The 18,590-nt window shown below is 45.7% G+C and overlaps 1 protein-coding gene across 1 annotated transcript; it reads left to right on the forward strand.

Moving 5' to 3' along the window:
• Positions 1 to 2,900: 2,900 nt before the first annotated feature.
• On the forward strand, positions 2,901 to 7,932 carry LOC119277570. Its single transcript, XM_037558856.1, has 7 exons — positions 2,901 to 3,387; positions 3,982 to 4,415; positions 5,330 to 5,482; positions 6,261 to 6,353; positions 6,973 to 7,031; positions 7,408 to 7,501; positions 7,598 to 7,932. Exons 1-7 carry the CDS (start codon positions 2,955 to 2,957, stop codon positions 7,808 to 7,810), a joined length of 1,479 nt encoding a protein of 492 aa, XP_037414753.1. The 5' UTR covers positions 2,901 to 2,954; the 3' UTR covers positions 7,811 to 7,932.
• The last annotated feature ends 10,658 nt before the right edge of the window (positions 7,933 to 18,590 follow it).

Consider the following 18,590-nt stretch of genomic DNA (forward strand, 5'->3'; position numbering starts at 1 on the left):
AAATTGGACCTCCCAAATTTTTGGGGTTTTCTATGGATATTCTTTCCTTTGGATTTTCTTTTAGAATTTAATTGCAGAAATTGGTTTCACCCTTTTCCTTGGCTCAAATGAGTTGGAGTTATACTAGTCAAGTTTTCTCCTGCCTGTTATCAACATATGTTCTTCTCACGACCAGCCTTGTTGATTTAATATTACTTTTTTTAAATTCCTTTGAAAACCCCTTTGTGAAGGAGCGACATTTTAGCCAACTTATTTTCTGCCAAGAGAATTATGGTAGTATCTCATGATCATGTATGTTTCACATGTGCAAAAATATGACCTACGCTACTTCAGTATTTTTCATAATTTTTTTGACCAGAACCTCCCATAAAATGTTTTATGATTTTCTTGGCATCCCCTTCCCTCAAACTTCTTGGAGGCTGTCTAACTTCTTAGGGAAGCTACCGTTTTTGGACAGTGGCAATTTTTTTTTTGAGGTGAACTAAGGTTTTATTATAAGTCTACAATGTATGGGATACAAATAATATCAGGACGAAACCCTAGCCACAGATGGCGACCAGCTGGTAAAGAAACAGCGGCCTTAACTGAAGAATGTGCCTCAAAGTTACACACTCTAGACTCAAAGCAAAAATTAACTTCAAGAAACTCTCTTCTCATATGCTTGATTTTGGATGCATCGCTGAAAACGTCCTAATCGACCATTTCCAGCGAGTAAGGCCTGCTCGATGCACTCGAGTGCTCTGGGGAGCCATGCCTGTACGTGGTTAGCACGTATTTTTTTCTAAGCACTTCTCTAATCTCCTTCATCCCTTCTAAATAATCGTGCTTTGATTCGTGATAAATTGTACAAGAAAAATATGCACCTCGGTGTTCTGATTCCATTTAGGCGATCAGATCGTAGTTTCGTTCACTCTATATGTTGAATTTTGTGTTCATATTTGAAGCTTTAGCCGCCATTCGCCGCCGGCCCCGGGCAGGGGAAGGACGTCGTCGCCACGCACCTGGACGCCGGCGTCACGCTCCTCGATGCCTGCAACGCCATCGCCGCCCGCGTCAACCGCCTCCGCCGCCACCCGTCCCCGTCCCCGTCTGACCTCGTCTCATCATCGCCCATGTACCGTCCTCGCTCCGCCGGGCGTGGGCCGCCCTCGCCGAGCGCGACGGCTGAGCAGGGGCCACTCTCTCCCCTGCACTGCCAACACTCCCTTCCACCCCGTCCGTTGACCCGCCCCGCGGCGGCCGCGGGCAACAGCTCACGGCCGCCACACTTGTCGTCCTCACCATCAACGCCTTCTATCGTCGGGAGAAGGAGGCCGGCGAGGAGACACGGTGGACGGTGTTGGAGCTCTAGGGAGCCGGCAGAGGAGGAGCCAGTGAACATTCTACTTTAACCTCTCTGCTAGTTGTTAACTCCTAATGGCGATGCATGCATACAATCAAATATCGGGTAGAGGAGTCTTCCATGATGCAGTCAACTTATATGCAGGTAACCAATCAACATACAAACGTCGTATTTTGGCTTGTATCTGCTCAACCAGACTCTACTCAGCCTGCCCCCCCCCTCCCCCCCCTTTTTTATGTAACCTCTAAAAAACGATGCAGGTAACCAAATGCATCCTTGCTCTCGAACTTTAACAGTATGTCAAGTGCACCTAGCTCGGGACACGACCAAACTAAGTTTTAATGCCTTGGCCAGTTGGCCTACAGCGTGGACTTGGGCTCCATGCCGACATTGGCATGTCTATTTACAGAAATCATTATTATAGAAAATATTCACAAATCAAGTTGAATTTAATAGAGATGACATAACCATTATGAAAATATTTCAAAATCTCGTCCATAACATATGACAGAATGAGAATTATCAAACATGATATGACATGTGGATGGTCTTTTAGTGTCATGATCGGAATAGTGAGGCGACGACGTCATAAAGTTAATAATGTCCTCCCCACCCTATCCCCGCTCTGATGATGCACCGAGTGTCGACAAAGGTCGCGTGGAGTTGTGTTTCCAACGGATCTGTTTCGATCTGGTCGGCGTTGGTCTCCAACGGAATCATCTAGGCTTAGTCGATCATCTTAGTCGTTGGTGTGTTTGCATGTATAGTCTTTTTGATTTAGATTCTTCTTCATCGGTGACAAACCGTTGTTCCGATATGTTGGGCTTTGTGGTTTTTGCATGACAATCTCTCGACTGTTAATTATAATATGGTTTGTTTTTTTCGATGCGGGCAACGCGCCTTCGACTCTTTCAAGTGTTTTTTTAGTAAAAGGCGAAAGAATAGTTCGCTTTGTGCTCACCACGCAGCTGCGTGACTCTTTCAAGTGTTTGTAGTTGTGAAGATGGTTATTATTATGATATTATCAATACATTCTTTCAAGGGTTTGTAGTCGTGCAGATGGTTATTATTATCAATACATTGGAGGATGTTTTTCTTAAAGTGTTTAACCTTTTTCAGAGACAAATTCTGCAAATCAACTGCAGACTCCACCGCGCCGTCGGCTCACTCGCCGCGCCACGCGGCAAAAAACATAAATTTGACCTCAGGACGAAACTATTTCACAAACTAAACTATGTTTGAAAGTATTTTACCCAGCTGACCTCTAATGTGCAGCGCCCAACAGCAAGGCGCTACACTCTTACTATGCAGCGCCTAACACACAGGCGCCACACTGTGCAGCGCCTAGCTGTAAGGAGTTGCACTACACTGTGTAGCGCCTAACTGTAAGGAGTTGCACAGTAGAGTGCAGCGCCTTACTGTTGGGTGCTGCATAAAAGAGTCAGCAGTGTAAAATATTTTCAAAAACAGTTTAGTTTGTAAATATTTTTGCTTTGAGGTTAAATTTGTCAATTCTGCCGCGCCACGCAGGACAACGGATAAGTAACAGACGCTTGCTTGGCTTGTCGGCTTCCGGCACCAAGCACCTCTGATCCGCCGGGGCCGCAAAGCAATGGCCGCCGCAGCGGCAGCAGCAGGCGCGGCATCCTCCCTTGTCCCCTCCACTTCCCAGCGCCGCCTCCCCTTCCGTCCCACCCCGACCCGCCAACCCCTCCTAGCCGCCAACAAGACCCTGACGCTCTCCCCGAAGCCACCCCGCCTCCTGCACCCCCTCGCCGCGTCCCCCTCCTCTCCGCCTCTGCCTGAGGATGCTGAGCCAACCGACCCCGTCAAGCTCGCCTTCGCCCGCGCCGCCGCCTACAAGAAGGAGAGGGCTGATCCCAAGCCACCGCCACCGCCACCGTCGCCTCCCCCTCCGCCGCAGCCTTCCGCGAAGGAGTCCAGCGGCAGCAAGGAGGCCTTCGAGCGGGCGCTGGAGTACAGGAACGGCAACGGGGGAGGACTGGACGGCGGCTCCTCGCTTCTCAATCCGTCGCCGACTTTCGGTGAGTAGAGGCGCCAAGGCTCTCGCTAACTTGGTTGGTTCGCGTCGTCTCAGGACGCGCTCTGCAGGGTGCAGAAGTCGTTTGCAATCAGGACATAGTAGAAACTGTTGAAATCAAAAGGAAATGGGTGCGTGTTTTGAATAGAAGCGTGTTAGCCGCTAAATCGAGGTGTCAAAGCCTCGTTCTGTTCTTATGATCGCTCGTTATGTGTTGCTTATGAAAATGTGGTCGGAGCTGAGGATTAAGGGTGTTTTAAAGCATGATTATTAAAATGTTGGTTGGAGTGGAGGCCTTTGCCATTGTGGTGAGGTACTTGCAAAGTTTCTCTATCTTTCTGTAATGATTCCAGTTCTGTTTGTGCCAGAGAGTTAAAAGTATATTGGCATATCATCTGAATTCTGGAACAGCAAACCACGATGCCGTTTAATTTGTTTCGGTACTGGCCAAAAAAGAAAAGAAAAATCCAGTACTGATCGCTTCAATATCAGATCCCCCACATTAACAGTTAACTGCTCTTTAAATTCGCACAAATAATTGATTCTTTTATTTTATTTTTCCTATTTCAATAGCTACCATGGTTTGTTCTATTTGCAGGCCAAAGCACGTTTACTAGTAAAGAGGGTGCATTTGGCAAAGTGGCAAAGAAAAAGGGAGGGTATGCGTACGATGAGACCGACTTTTTGGGCCTCGGTTTCTTTGAGAAAAAACGTTATCAAGGTCCACCACCAGGGCTGTCTCAAGGAATTGATCCTTTTTCAAATGAAGATTTTCCTGAGGTGGAGATAGTAGTTGGCGACCCTAGTAAATTTGGGAAGTCTCGTCGTTCAACTGAAAATCAACCTGTAGATGCTAGCGAGTCTGAGGAAACTTCGCGTTCAAAAGACGGCAAACAAAATGAAGATAGCAAGCTTGAGGAAACACCGCTTTCAACTGTTACTGAACCTGAAGATGATGAAAACTCAGAGTCCTACAAACCCAGGGTTACAACGTGGGGAATGTTTCCACGGCCACAAAATATTTCAAAGGCGGTAAGATCAAACAATTTCCTATCCCACTAGTTTTAAAGGATGCTGCAATTATTATTATCTTTGAACCGGGTTATCCCCCTTTCAGCTGTTACACTGAGCAGTGATTTGATTAGAGTGGAATGATAGAATACGATGAAATGCATAATATCTATGTGCCAATTACTCTGAATATTCTTGTAACTTTGCTCGGAGAAAGTGAGAACCATTTGTTATGACTTGACTTCGGTGTCTGAACCTAAGGATTTTCTGGAGGCACATCTATCTCTTTGAACAAAAACTTGTTGAAGTCATGGTAAATTGGTAATGTTACTGTAAACAATTTCTGGTCAGCATATTTAGTGTTAATCCATTGGAAGTATTCACTATGACGAAATGGGAAATTATTCAGTGTAATATTGTTTTTACAGGATAACCATTCATCACAAAATATAATTTGAACAGTCATATTGGTGCACAATGTTTGATTCTAGTTCTGGACATTTCATATGCCTTGTTAAGGACAACATGACATCATCCACTATGGCTCTAGGCCACTGTCCAAGAACCACATATAAGGAGTAGGAATTATGCAATGCACATCACATATATTTGGGCTGGTTTAGACTTTTAACAATTTTTTAGGTATTGCCATGTCTGAAATACAAGATAAAAACACTTCTAAAATTTTCTTGCTATCTACACTGCTTCCTTCTTGTTTGATTGATATACTAGGAAAAACATCTGAAATACAGTTGAAACTTATTCTGTAGTGATTGTGCTCTTTTGCACATTTCCTTGGCTTGTTCTATACATGTTTCAAAATAGTTTCCTTTGTAAAACCATTAGCAATTTATTTGATATAATTCAATTAGGAATATAGGCTCGTAGTAGTGCTACCTTTTCCCAGTTTTGATATTTCCTTACTTCCTCATTAGTATGGTGGTGGAAGAAATATAAGCCTTGGTGGAGAGACCCTAAGTGCTGAAGAGAAAGCAGCTAAAGATAAACGTACCAGAGAACTACTAGCTGCATATATTGGTGGAAAAAACAAGACACTCGATGCAAAAACAATGGCAGAGTGCACCAAGGTACATGACTGAAACATCATTCCATGTAAATTAACCGGCAGTGGTTTGTTTATTAAGTACCCGTGAACACTATATGTGTGGGTTTTCCTGTGTCAATCGAGGAGCCTTTAAATTTTTTGATCGGCACTTTGTATCTGTATACTTGCAGGATATCCTGTATCTATTTGTGGTTGAATAGAGAACCTATACATATTTATTTTTTCATGAATTAACTTCTGATCAACAAACCAAGTATTTTCTTGCTAGCAACCTTTTTGTAGATAATAGAAGCTTCTTACTCCGGGCTCTGCACCAATAAAATTCACACAACCATTTTTTGGATAGCGAACGTGGTGGCAGCGATGTATAGTAGGAAAAATATTAGATGTTGTTTGGTAATATTAGAATCCGTCTAGTGATAAATCAGAATAATAGGTAATAAGGAAGTTCAGGTGGAGGTTATTAAATAATCGGTGCAAAATAATTTTTTGTAGAGCATGGATAACTGCTAGTTTCTCATTGGAAAATTGTTGATGATTTGGCAAGCTAATCAGTGTAGTATATGCATTAGTTAATTTTCTTCTGCTCTGAGATAAACCATATGGATATTGTTTGTTAATGAATATGTTTTGCTTTTCTAAGATCATATCCAGGTTTTGAAGTCAATTGCCACATTCTCCTTTTGAACCCCGTGTTAATCCATATGGATATACCTATTACTACTTCTTTAATGTCATGGGCTTTTGATGTTTTCATACTTTGGTTTACGATAATGATTTTTATATTTTGCATGTTTAAGGCATTGAAGGAAGGTGACGAACTTATGAATGCTGGAAGGCTGAAACAAGCTTTGCCTTATTATGAAAAAGTGATGCAGGCTGCGGACTTTAAGGTAAATGTTATCATTAAATAAATGTTGGCTTGTGGTAATTAAGTGGACCTCTCTTCTGCACTCTTTTTAATTGTGAGAAAGCCAATATTGTTGCTGTTTTAGTTCCGAATCACAGTAATAGCACATCATAGCCCTTCCATTTTATGCTCGAGTACGTTAGACAATAAAATTGCACCCTTGTGACAAAGCTTGCTGCACCTAGCATGGACAACTTGCAGAAAGTCCTGTCCTCTACAGCAAATTGCCCCTTCATGCTAGGCAGATCCATCCGACTTCTATCTGTGCGCTGGGTCTATCTCCAATTTAATTTACATCTACGCAGATCCACGCTCTTATATTTCTTTACAGAGGGAGTACATATATAGTCCTTATTTTTGCACTAGAACTACTATGGATATTAGTTTTGACTATTTTGTTAGGACATAGCATCTGAAGGAATGCAAGTGCAGTTGCTGTAGATACTTAAAAGTAAGCAGCATCATGTCGTTGTATGCTCTGCTTCAGTTCAGATACGAAACCTCTGTATTTTGTCACACAGATGCTCCTTGTAATATGCCTGTATTCCTGCTTCATTGTGGTGTCCTTGTCGTATCTTTTACTCAAAGTAAGTTACATGCAGACCGAACTTCATGGATTGGCTGCGCTCCAGTGGTCCATCTGTCTGGATTCACTCTGCAGGTACCCTTTGCTCCCTTTGTCCTTTCCTGCATGGCCGTTCAATTCATCAATCATGCATGTTTTTCCTGTTAAGGTGCAAACGCGATGCAATATTCCAATCCCCTGAACAAACCTACTATATATTTGGCTCTCCTGTTTTGGACCTGGTGTTTTCTATGGTTTACTACGATTACTGTGTGTGTGAATCCATGTTCTGGTGTGCAGATTTTTCGCATGCATGCAATGAATTTTTGAGTTAAGCTGCACATGAACATAAACATGCACCAATACTGTCAGTCTGTTACAATCTCCATATTTCTGTTCTTTTGAAACTTATCTGTGTGGTTCTCTCATTTCCGGATGTATTTTCCATGGAATATCTATCTTGCTTGGGCAGGTCCAAGGAAGCCATGGGCATGTATAGCAAGCTCAAGTACCACCCAAACGATCGAGTCAGCAAGAAGGCAAAGATGTTCATGTTCAGCTTTCAGGTAAGCGTCTCACTCAAACTGCTCATGCAACGTCTCCCCCGCCCTTTCAAACAAGACCCAGAACAACATTTCCTTGGTCTCTCCTGTCATGCGAAGGCGGCGGACTTCCTGAAGGTCGACGGCGTGCCGATGCCGCGCGACACGGGCTACGAGGGGTACTTCGACCAGTTTGGCGGGCAGAGGAACTACTACGCGAACCCGGACGAGCCCGAGGTCGGGATCCGGGAGATCATCCCGTACATGCTCTTTCTCGTCTCCCCGATTTTCTTCGTCGTTTTCATCGCTTTGAGAAAGTCCTTGATGCTGTAAGAAAGCAACGGGAAGCGTATGCTAGTTCACAGCTTCATTGTCTCATAGTATGCTGATGTTCATCTTTGCTCGCTGCCTTTTGGGGCCTCGCGTTGCTCGAGTTCATTTGTGATTTGTGTGCATGCGATCAAAGCCCGATAACCCGTAGGATCGACGCTACGGTGTGCCCAGTGAAAGAAATGTGTGTGTGTGTGTGTGTGTGTGTGTGTGTTTCGGCGCTGCAGGTGCGGGACGCCTTGCTAAACTTGTAGCGTGTGGAAAGATGTGAGTGATGTGCGTCCTGTCTGTGCTTTGTGGAACATGAGCGTCGGCAAATTGAAAGGTGGGCCTGTTTCTGACTGAAATAACAAAAGGTGGCACCGGCGGAACGGAAGATCTAGTCGTTTCCAATTGAACGGCGTCGATGAAATTCGAGCCTGATTCGGAAGCTTCGTTGGCGCGGCAAAGAAAGAAGCCACAGGCAGCAGGGGCAACACGGAAAATGCAGCCGAGTAAGTAGTGGTTCAGTACCCGATTTCAGACAGGCGGTGGAGTAGTCTATAAACTACGAGCAGTAGCAGCAGCAGTATGTATATACAAGCCCACAAAGCGTGACGCGCTATATGCCGTCTCCGAGAAACATGAGCCAGTGGGGGCGGATTTCGCACCCACCAATTGGATTCCTATATGCATCCTTCCACCCCCTTTTTTGAGGAAATTCTGCGTCTTTTTACCTTGGTTTATGGAAGAAATTACTCTACTCACTCGAGAAAGTTGAGCTGCAGCAGACAGATAGGGTGTTGATTTGGGCCGGACCACACGGGGTAGTACCTATCAGTATCTAATATCTATCGACCCACACACACCACCTTTACAACCGACCACGGGTTGGGCTGGCCCACGCCGCACAAGAACCTGCCGTTCTCATCCAATTATGTGGCACGTGTCCCCATGCCGCAAGCCACACGAGCTTGCCGTCCCTGCAACTGCAACTCTGCAAGTCGCCCTCCTCCTTCTCAGCTCCTTTCCCCACTTGCGCTATCCTTCTCTCCCGATCCTTCGCTTCGAAGAATACACACACGTATTAGGTCAGAATCAGATGTATGTATCTCGTGACAAAATGTCCTGACCCAGTTTGGTCAAATTCGTACCACAGAGCTCATGTTGTTATAGTCTATTTTATTTAGTTTGAAAGATAAGCCACGCATCCGCCAAAAGTGTGTAGTACATACTAGTACATACCACGGGGATGGGGATGGGGATGATATACAGTGGAATAGAACGGAACGGAAATGGAACAGTGGGTGTGGGGTCTGAAAGTCATTGAGCCTTTTAGGACGGTTTGACAAAGCTACACCCACATACAGTACACTTGGTTGGCTGCTGCTTTCTTGGCTTGGACGCGCAACATCGGCAGGCACAGGACCGGCACCATCCATTTCACCCCCCACCTTGGTTAACTTTACGGGCAGAGTGCTTAGTGGCCTAATGATCGAGAGCAAATGGATTTGAATGGAGCCTTTCGTACACTACTAGTAGTAGTACGCCTCAACGGACGGATTGTTAACTCTGAGCGCATGGCGTCGTCCTAGAGGCTAGAGGCTAGAGATGACCTAAACTTTTGCACGGGCATCGTTGTTCAAAACTTAGGCATAGTCCAATGTATACCTCGGCGATGAACACACAGTCCTTTTTAGTACTCCGTCCTAGAAGAAACAGTTGCCCGCGGATCGGAGTAGCCGTTGGAGCTGGACTTGACTTGACAGATAGGATAGCGCCAGCAGGCAGGCAGAAGCCACCACCAGCGCAAACAGTAGCCCAGCGCAGCCCAGCCCAGCAGCAATTACCACCACACAGACACGCAGCGCAGAGGAGGCGCACGAAATCAAACTACCCCAGCAGCGTCAACAAATTTCCGTCAGAAGAGGCCCCAGCCCAAAAGCTGCCAGTCCTGCCGCTGCCGGTGGTGTCAGGGTACAACCAGCCGCTAGTAGCTTTGTCTCAAAAAAAAAAACCAGCCGCTAGTAGCCAAAGCCGAGCCCGAGCGCGGCAGGCTGGCTTTCCTTTGAAAATCAACAAAGCCAACTAGCCGTTGCGACCTGCCCTGCCCTGCCCAGCGCACGAGCGCTGGCGATCGTCTCTCTCTCGAGCCCGCTGCGCGTACGCTCCGCCCCAGGCCGCGACCGCGACCGCCAGCGCGCATTCATTTACGCCTCCCTCGCTCCTCGCGCCCCGGCCGTGTGCGTCTCGGCTCATCTGGACCCGACGCTCCCATGTTCGGGGGCATCCAGTCAAAACGCTGGCTCCAACGACGCCAACGGCCCGACGGACGGCCTGCTCGGTCCTAGTCGTAGGCGGTACGGCCGGTGAGCGTCGGCGCCAGAGGCGAGGGCGACGTGACGCCCCGCGTGGTTTTCGTTGCTCCGTCCGTCGGCCCGGGCATGCCTGCTCACGGTGCTGTTTGCACTGTGGGAGTAGGACGCGGCCGGTCCTTTGCCGTGTTGGTTGGCTGGCTAGCTGGTTGGTGAGATAAGTTGAGACCATCTTTATCCCAAAGGCGAGTTAATTAAGACCATCATCACCGCATCTCAGAAAGAAGAAAGAAACACCATCATCACCGCATGAATGTGGCAGTGGCAGGATTGTGCTGATGACGCTTTGTCCTACTACTAGACGTGCCGATCACACACACCGTACGGTGCTCCCTTCCTTTCCCCTTTTTCGAGAATGATGAATACCGGAGGTGCCATCTTTTACTGCGTTCTTCTTCTTGGAGCGTGATGCGGCCATCCGTTCCTTCCGTCCACGCTTCTTGATTACACAGTGCCATCAGTCTAGCCCTCGATCGCAACGAACCAAATGCTGCTAGTACAGAATCAACGACGCCAGTGTTGTTGATTTCGGCGGGTTTATCTTATCTAAATCTAAATCTAAATCTAAACCAATCGTGGTTCACCTCGCGGAACCAAACTCGCTGTCGCCCACGCTATCACCGGATTTAAAATTCGCTAAGTCTGTCTGTGCTTGTCCCGTCCAGCCGCCTTGGCATGCCAGCAATTTTGGAGGTTTGCCCGGGGTTCAACTTTAAACTATGCACATATCAGCTGGTCGTTAGGGCCGGGCTCGTGAAAAGGACGTGCCATCCAAGCATCAAGGCTGCGAGCGAGCACCTAATATTCTCTTGCCAGTTTTGAGTCCACGGGCGAAGATTGCGAGCTGAAGCGATTGAATATTGTTATATATATCCCGGTTGTCATTTTGTTTTGTGCATTGGTCGGCCGGAGATAAGTTAGGTCCACGTGCGCGTCACGCGTTGGATGGAAGTACATCCACGCGACCCGATCATTACATCCGTCCAAGAAATGACCATGCGGATTGAGATGATGATGACGACTGACGAAGGGTGATGAGCGCTTTATTCCTCACCTCTTGATGATTGGTTATTTTTATGATCATCAGATTCGAGCACAGAGAGCAGAGAGAGCCGACCAGAGACTACGGCTGATCTTATGGATAAGACGTTAAAGTTCTGGGGTAGAGCTTCCTCCCCTCGATCTTTGCGAGCGAGTCCGTGGATTTGCCTCCTCTCTTTCTGCCACTTTGATGGATGGTAATGGGGAGGAGAATTTTAATGTCTCGATTCTAACTAATAGATATAGGTTAGTGTTTTAATCCTCGCAGGGACAAACATTCAAAAGGATGGTGACATTTTATTTTTTGAGTCGGTCTTTTAGGCTTCAGTCCGCCTTGAGTTCGTTTGTGAAGGATGGATTAGATGGAGCTCCAAGTAGATTCTTTCGTCTCGGTGAGGTTAGGGTTTCTGACCGTGCTTACATGACGACGAGATTTGATATCGGGTTCTTCAGATCGATTGAAGGGTTCAACGATGACTGCGGTTCCGAGGCGTTCATCCTTAGGGACACATGCACGAAGAGTCCGCGGCTGTCATTAACAATGTCAGGTCAGCTATAGCATGGAAGCTGCGACCTCGGTGTAGTTTTTGTTATAATTGAGATCCTCTGTACTTCTAGTAAATCTTTATAATTGATTTGGATCCATTTTATAAAAATAAATTCATGATGCATCTTCTGGAAAGCCAAATAGACATTTTCAATGAAAAACTAGAGAAAATTAATGCCATGGGCAGATGGCAGACCAGTCTCGGGATGATGGAGATAAAGGACTGTCTTGGGCCCTCGTATCAAAGAATAAGACTGCCCATAGTGGGAGTAATTAATGAGAAAAAAGAAGCATCTGGTAACATAATATGCTAGACACACTACGAGTAACTTCACATATACGAAAACAAGATGAGTCTACGACCTAATAAATAGTGTTGGATGACACCACACACATGTTACTATCCATTATAGATGTAGTAACATAGACTAGTAACATCAGCATGTTACCAGTCTAGGGGCTGTTTGGTTCCCAGCCACACCTTGCCACACTTTGCCACACCTCACCTTAGGCAAGTTTGATCAAGTTAGGTATGTGTTTGGTTCTAGCCACACCTAAGGCAAGAATGTTTTTATGAGCAGTGAACCTCACATGTCATAGACACAAAAAGTGTGGCAAGATTTCCTTAGGCAAGCCAAAGTGTGGTTAACACTTTGAGCAACTCAACTAACGCAAGAGTGGAAAGTATGGCAAAAATCATGTGGCGACATATGGCAAATATAGTCACAATCCAAACAGCCCCTAAGTTGCTCCCCACTATGTGTAGTCTAAATGAGTAGAGTACATTGATATTACGAGAAAAACAGAGCCTCCAATAATATATGAGATAATCCCGAGGCCCGACCACAGATCTTATTGGTGTTTACATTTCCACTCATGGAATATGTTTTCCTCCAAATTTTATGTTCAAGAACCATTGCAATTACAACACGGAAATATAAACTTAACTATCAACATGAAAATAGAATGATAACATATGTATTATTGCCTCTATGACATATTTTCAGGAGTCTTTAAGTTGCACCAGAGTCAATAATCAAGTCAATACATAAGCTCCTAACACCTATAACATTCTGATGCTGCTGATGCTTTGCTTGTGGTAGAGGCTTCGGCAATGAATCTAATGTATTCAGATCCATGTGTATTTTGCATACCTTATGTCTCCACATTTTACCAAATCTCGAATAAGATGGAGTTTGGCGTCGTACATGTTTGGATTTTTGGTGGGACATTGGTTCCTATGCCCAGGCTATGGCGCCATTGACGGTGCAGAAAACTACCAAATCCCTCGGTAGGGTAGTGAGTGTAGCCGGAAGTACCATAGAGGAGTTCGCACTATAAGTTTACCTAGATTCAGGCCCTCATCATTTCACGACATGCGCGTAGTGTACGATAACCCTTCTACAATTCATTCTAAGCCATCATATGCACCGATTTTGACTTGCGACTTTTTGTCAAGCAGGGTTGCCTGGCTCCTACATGTATCCCTTACGTTTCCGCACATTCAGCTAAGGGTGTAATGGAAGCACCTCTATGATTGTTACTTCTAGGGTTAACTTGGTCAAGTATGTCAGGTGGGAGAAGTCAAAAGCTACTAGTCACAATGCACAGAATAGGTCGGCATGAAGGAAGTGAAAATCAAAAGTACCCTTGAGGTTACATGTAGTTGGAAGCATGGAAATATTCTCCTTGGAATAGACGAGCTCATGGTCAAAATTCCCAATTGTAAAGATAGTAATATGGTTGTAGGAGCCGTTGGAGGGTCGTTTACGCCAAAACTAGTCGCATCTTGGTTCACTTATGTTTAGACTAATAATGTTTACTACACAACTTTATTCTTGTAGACTCGTGTTGAGCCTTCAAGTGTAGAGTTTTCCCCGTTCCATAGAGGGGTCACTACTTCAGGATGCTGCTAACGTGACACTACGATCAGACACCCTTTGATGAAACTGTGTGCGATGCATTAATCCCAAACAGTGATGTAAAAAATTGTCAAAAAAGATGCAAAACGTTTGTGATGAAGAATACATCAAACATGGTTCAGATTTTAGTTGCGTGTGCGATGAGGGGCATACGGTTCAGTTTAATTAATTGTTTGCGATGAGGCAGAACAAAAGAAATGGGCAGCCAGATGAAGGCGTGTGCGATATACAACATACAGTTCACTCGAATGAACTGTTTGTGATGAGGCGGAACAAAAAAAACAGGCGGCCAGATGAAGGTGTGTGATATACGGCATGCAGTTCACTCGGATGAACTATTTGTGATTAGGCAACACAAAAAACGGTCAGTTAGATCAAAGTGTGTGTGATATACGACATACAGTTCATTCCGATAAATTGTTTGTGTTGAGCCAAGAAAACAGAAACGTTTCACATAAACAAGATGTGTGTAATACGCGACAAACATCCAATTACGTGGTGGCTAGTACACACATGACATTTCCACACACCAAATTAAACTATTACATGCATAATTAGCTAGGATAAATGATCATCTGATCATCATCTAATTCTTGTGCTAGCTCGATGTTCCTTCTATGCTAAGTTTCCATTAATTGATGGCATTTTATGAACACGCCACCGTTTCCTGTCACCCAGTGATATTGCCCATAAACCTAAGCGGCGCGCGACGCACGGAGGCAACAAGCGCAGCCTGTAGCACATCCACCTTTTCCAAGCATGCCAACCCACCAAAGCGCCGCCTCTGCCATCAACCTCGTCGACGAGGAAAACAAGAAGGCGACATGGCCCGTCGAGGCCGAGGCGCTCCCCGGCAACGCGATGGACGACACCGTGATGCGCGTCATCACCAGAGTTGAGCATACCCTTGGCGCATGGTGCTTCAGCGCCGCGGATCAAGATAGGCATGTCAGTGCCGAGAGGCTACAACTCACCGCACAACATGATCGATGGTGCACCGCAGAGCAAGCTAGGCGCGTCCGCGCCGATAGGCTGCGGCTCGCCGCACGACGAGACCGTTGGAGCACCGCAGAGCGAGAGGCGCGGCGCGCCACACCGCAAGAGCGGATCCATCGGTGCTTGCCTGCTGATACGTCTCCAACGTATCTATAATTTTTGATTGTTCCATGATATTATATTATCTATTTTGGATGTTTTATATACATTTATATGCTATTTTATATTATTTTTGGGACTAACCTGTTAACATAGAGCCCAGTGCCAATTTTTGTTTTTTTCTTGTTTTAGAGTTTCGCAGAAAAGGAATACTAAACGGAGTCCAAACGGAATAAAACCTTAGCGATGATTTTTCTTGGACCAGAAGACACATCAGAGACTTGGAGATCAAGTCGGAGGAGCCACGAGGCGGACACAAGGACGGAGGGCGCGCCCAGGGGGTAGGGCACGCCCCTACCCTTGTGGGCCCCTCGTGCACCTCCCGACCTAGTTTCTTCACCTATATATTACCATATATCCCTAAACCAATAGGGAGAGCCACGAAAATAGTTTTCCACCGCCGCAACCTTCTGTACCCGTGAGATCCCATCTATGGGGCCTTTTCCCGCATCCTGTCGGAGGGGGATTCGATCATGGTGGACTTCTACATCAACCCTATTGCCCTTCCGATGAAGCGTGAGTAGTTTACCTCAGACCTACGGGTCCATAGCTAGTAGCTAGATGGTTTCTTCTTTCTCTTTGATTCTCAATACCATGTTCTCCTCGATGTTCTTGGAGATCTATTCGATGTAATACTTTTTTGCGGTGTGTTTGCCGAGATCCGATAAATTGTGGATTTATGATCAGCTTATCTAGGAATATTATTTGAATCTCCTCTGAATTCTTTTATGCATGATTTTATATATTTGTAATTCTATTCGAACTATCGGTTTGGTTTGGCCAACTAGATTGATTTTTCTTGCAATGGGAGAAGTGCTTAGCTTTGGGCTCAATCTTGCGGTGTCCTTTCCCAGTGGCAATAGGGGCAGCAAGGCGCGTATTGTATTATTGCCATCGAAGATAAAAAAGATGGGGTTTTCATCATATTGCTTGAGTTAATTCCTCTACATCATGTCATCTTGTTTAATGTGTTACTACGTTCTTTATGAACTTAATACTTTAGATGCATGCTGGATAGCGGTCGATGTATGGAGTAATAGTAGTAGATGCAGAATTGTTTCCGTCTACTTGACACGGACGTGATGCCTATATTCATGATCATTGCCTTAGATATCGTCATAACTTTGCGCTTTTTTATCAATTGCTCAGCAGTAATTTGTTCACCCACCGTAATATTTTCTATCTTGAGAGAAGCCTCTAGTGAAACTTATGCCCCCGGGTCTATTTTCCATCATATAAGTTTCCGATCTACAATTTTAGTTTCCAATCTACTTTTTTGCAATCTTTTACTTTCCGATCTATAAACCAAAAATACCAAAAATATTTACTTTATCATTTATCTATCTCTATCAGATCTCACTTTCACAAGTAACCGTGAAGGGATTGACAACCCCTTTATCGTGTTGTTTGAAAGTTATTTGATTGTTTGTGCATGTGTTTAGTGACTTGTGTGTTGGCTCCTACTGGATTGATACCTTGGTTCTCAAAACTGAGGGAAATACTTAATCTACTTTGCTGGATCACCCTTTCCTCCTCAAGGGAAAAACCAACACAAGCTCAAGAACTAGCACCTGCTATCGACAGGGCGTCATAGCTGGCTACACGTCCCGTCAGTACCCACATTCCTAGCCAGGAGTGGGCAGAGGTCCTCTGCGCTGTACTTGCACCAGAGGCCGGCTGCGCTGTGTTGGGCTCTACAGTAGGGTGCATCGACCGTAAATTAAAATTTTCCTACGCGCAGAACAACCAAGAACATGCTAGGGGAGATGGATCACAGATCGTTACCACTAGATGCGCAGTGTCGTGTAGCGGAAGAAGAGTTGGGGCAGCGCGTCTCCTCCTCGTCCGATCTCCCTCGAACAGCCGGTCGTCAGTTCCCACGTACAGGTTCACCGGAGCGGCGCAAGTGCACCGCCTCTAATGGTATCCACGCGTGCAGGAGGAACACCGTGCGGCGAACTGCTAAGTCCGATCACATAGTCGGCAGTTGAGTGGAGGTAGCTATTCGCAACACATGCAAACCCTGGTGACAACACCGAAGCGATCAATCTCATGAGTGTGCCGCACACCCACTTTATATAGGCGTCCATCGCGGGCTCAACACTTGGGCCTCGCACGGACCCTAAAGCCCAAAATCTATTCGGCCTGGATCCGAGTCCAAGTAGGATCACTTCAGACTCATGGAGTCGGACCGGGCCTCACATGTTCCTTCCCTTAAGCGCGCGACCCTTTAGGTTCTCGTGCACTTGGTCGTGATTCATATCATATCTGACTCAGCTGGTCGGTAGCAGCCTCTAGCAAAGTGTGCCGACTCCAAGTGTTCGATGAAGCTGGTTAGGCAAACTTGTACATCACACATCTATTCCCTTTGCCACACGATATATATTGTCGGGCTCAAGGCGAGTCTTTCATCCTTGTGCTAGCCTGACCTCTTTCTCGTTCCAGTGATGTCGACCACAAACCGGATTATCTCATAATCCTAATCGCATGGCCATGCTTATCTTGGTCGGATCACACGAGGGGCCCAGAGTATATCTCTCCTGATCGGAGGGGCAAATCTCATCTTGCTCGACCATGTCTCGCAACATGGGTCTGGACAAGCCGTAACCTACCTTTGTAACTACCCAGTCACGGAGTAGCGTTAGGTTGGCCCAAAGAAAGTCTGTCACCATCCCGAGTACATGCGCCAACTTAGGTCTTAGGACATAGAACGTATGATGTACTAGAGACTCACAGATGACATATTGTTGCGTCTCATAGTTGGGTCTGTCCGACTCGGACCTTATCTCAACTCGGATCCGACTACATCGAATACGACCAGATCCTTCTGAGTCCATATTATCTGGTTAACATCCAATGCTCCATGGCTAGTGAGACCAAGCCATCGACCGTGTCATATGCTAGTCTAGTCGGCTGCGCGTCCACACAGCCCTTTCGACTAGGGACCTTTTAGGACGTTCGTCATACAATGCATAGTCCCACAAACAAGTCACGTACTTGCTCATACACATCATTGATAATGTCCAAGGACTATCTTTATTCATAAACACATAGGAAATATCATCATACATGATTTCCTCTAGGGCATATCTCCATCAGTCTCCCACTTGCACTAGAGTCAATCAAATAGACATCGAATGCCCATAGCTCTAACGTGCCCCTAATGCTTGGATTGTGGAAGTGGCTTAGTCAATGGATCTGCAACATTTGCATCCGTGTGAATTTTGCATAACTCGACATCACCATTCTTTACGATCTTTCATATCAGGTGATATTTCCGATCTATGTGTCTGGTCTTGTGGTGATCCCTTGGCTCCTTGGCTTGTGCGATGGCACCAGAATTATCACAATAAAGGTCCAACAGTTTTATCGAGGCTGGGAAAATACCAAGATCATCCAGAAAGTTCTGGATCCAAACACCTTCCTTTGCAGCTTCACAAGCCGCAATGTATTCAACTTCTGTGGTAGAATTGGCCACCGTATCTTGCTTGGAACTCATCCAGCTCACTGCTCCTCCGTTCATGACATACACGAATCCGGACTGTGATCGACAATCATCTCTGTCGGTTTGGAAACTAGCATCGGCATAACCCCTTACGACGAGATTTTCCTCACCTCCATAAACTAGGAACATCTCTTTAGTCCTTTTCAGGTACTTCAAAATAGTCTTTACCACTGCCCAGTGACTCTCACCTGGGTTGGCCTAGTATTACTTGTTAGGCTTATTGCAAAAGCAACATTAGGCCATGTACATATCATGGCAT

The sequence above is a fragment of the Triticum dicoccoides genome, chromosome 1A, assembly GCF_002162155.2.
Source record: "Triticum dicoccoides isolate Atlit2015 ecotype Zavitan chromosome 1A, WEW_v2.0, whole genome shotgun sequence".
NCBI classification, from domain to species: Eukaryota; Viridiplantae; Streptophyta; class Magnoliopsida; order Poales; family Poaceae; genus Triticum; species Triticum dicoccoides.

Excerpts from the sequence above, each read along its gene's own strand:
- LOC119277570 (XM_037558856.1), top strand. The coding sequence starts at position 2,955 with ATGGCCGCCGCAGCGGCAGCAGCAGGCGCGGCATCCTCCCTTGTCCCC. Across the intron at positions 4,416-5,329 it reads CACAAAATATTTCAAAGGCG|TATGGTGGTGGAAGAAATAT; the intron begins GTAAGATCAAAC and ends CTTCCTCATTAG. Across the intron at positions 6,354-6,972 it reads TGCAGGCTGCGGACTTTAAG|ACCGAACTTCATGGATTGGC; the intron begins GTAAATGTTATC and ends AGTTACATGCAG.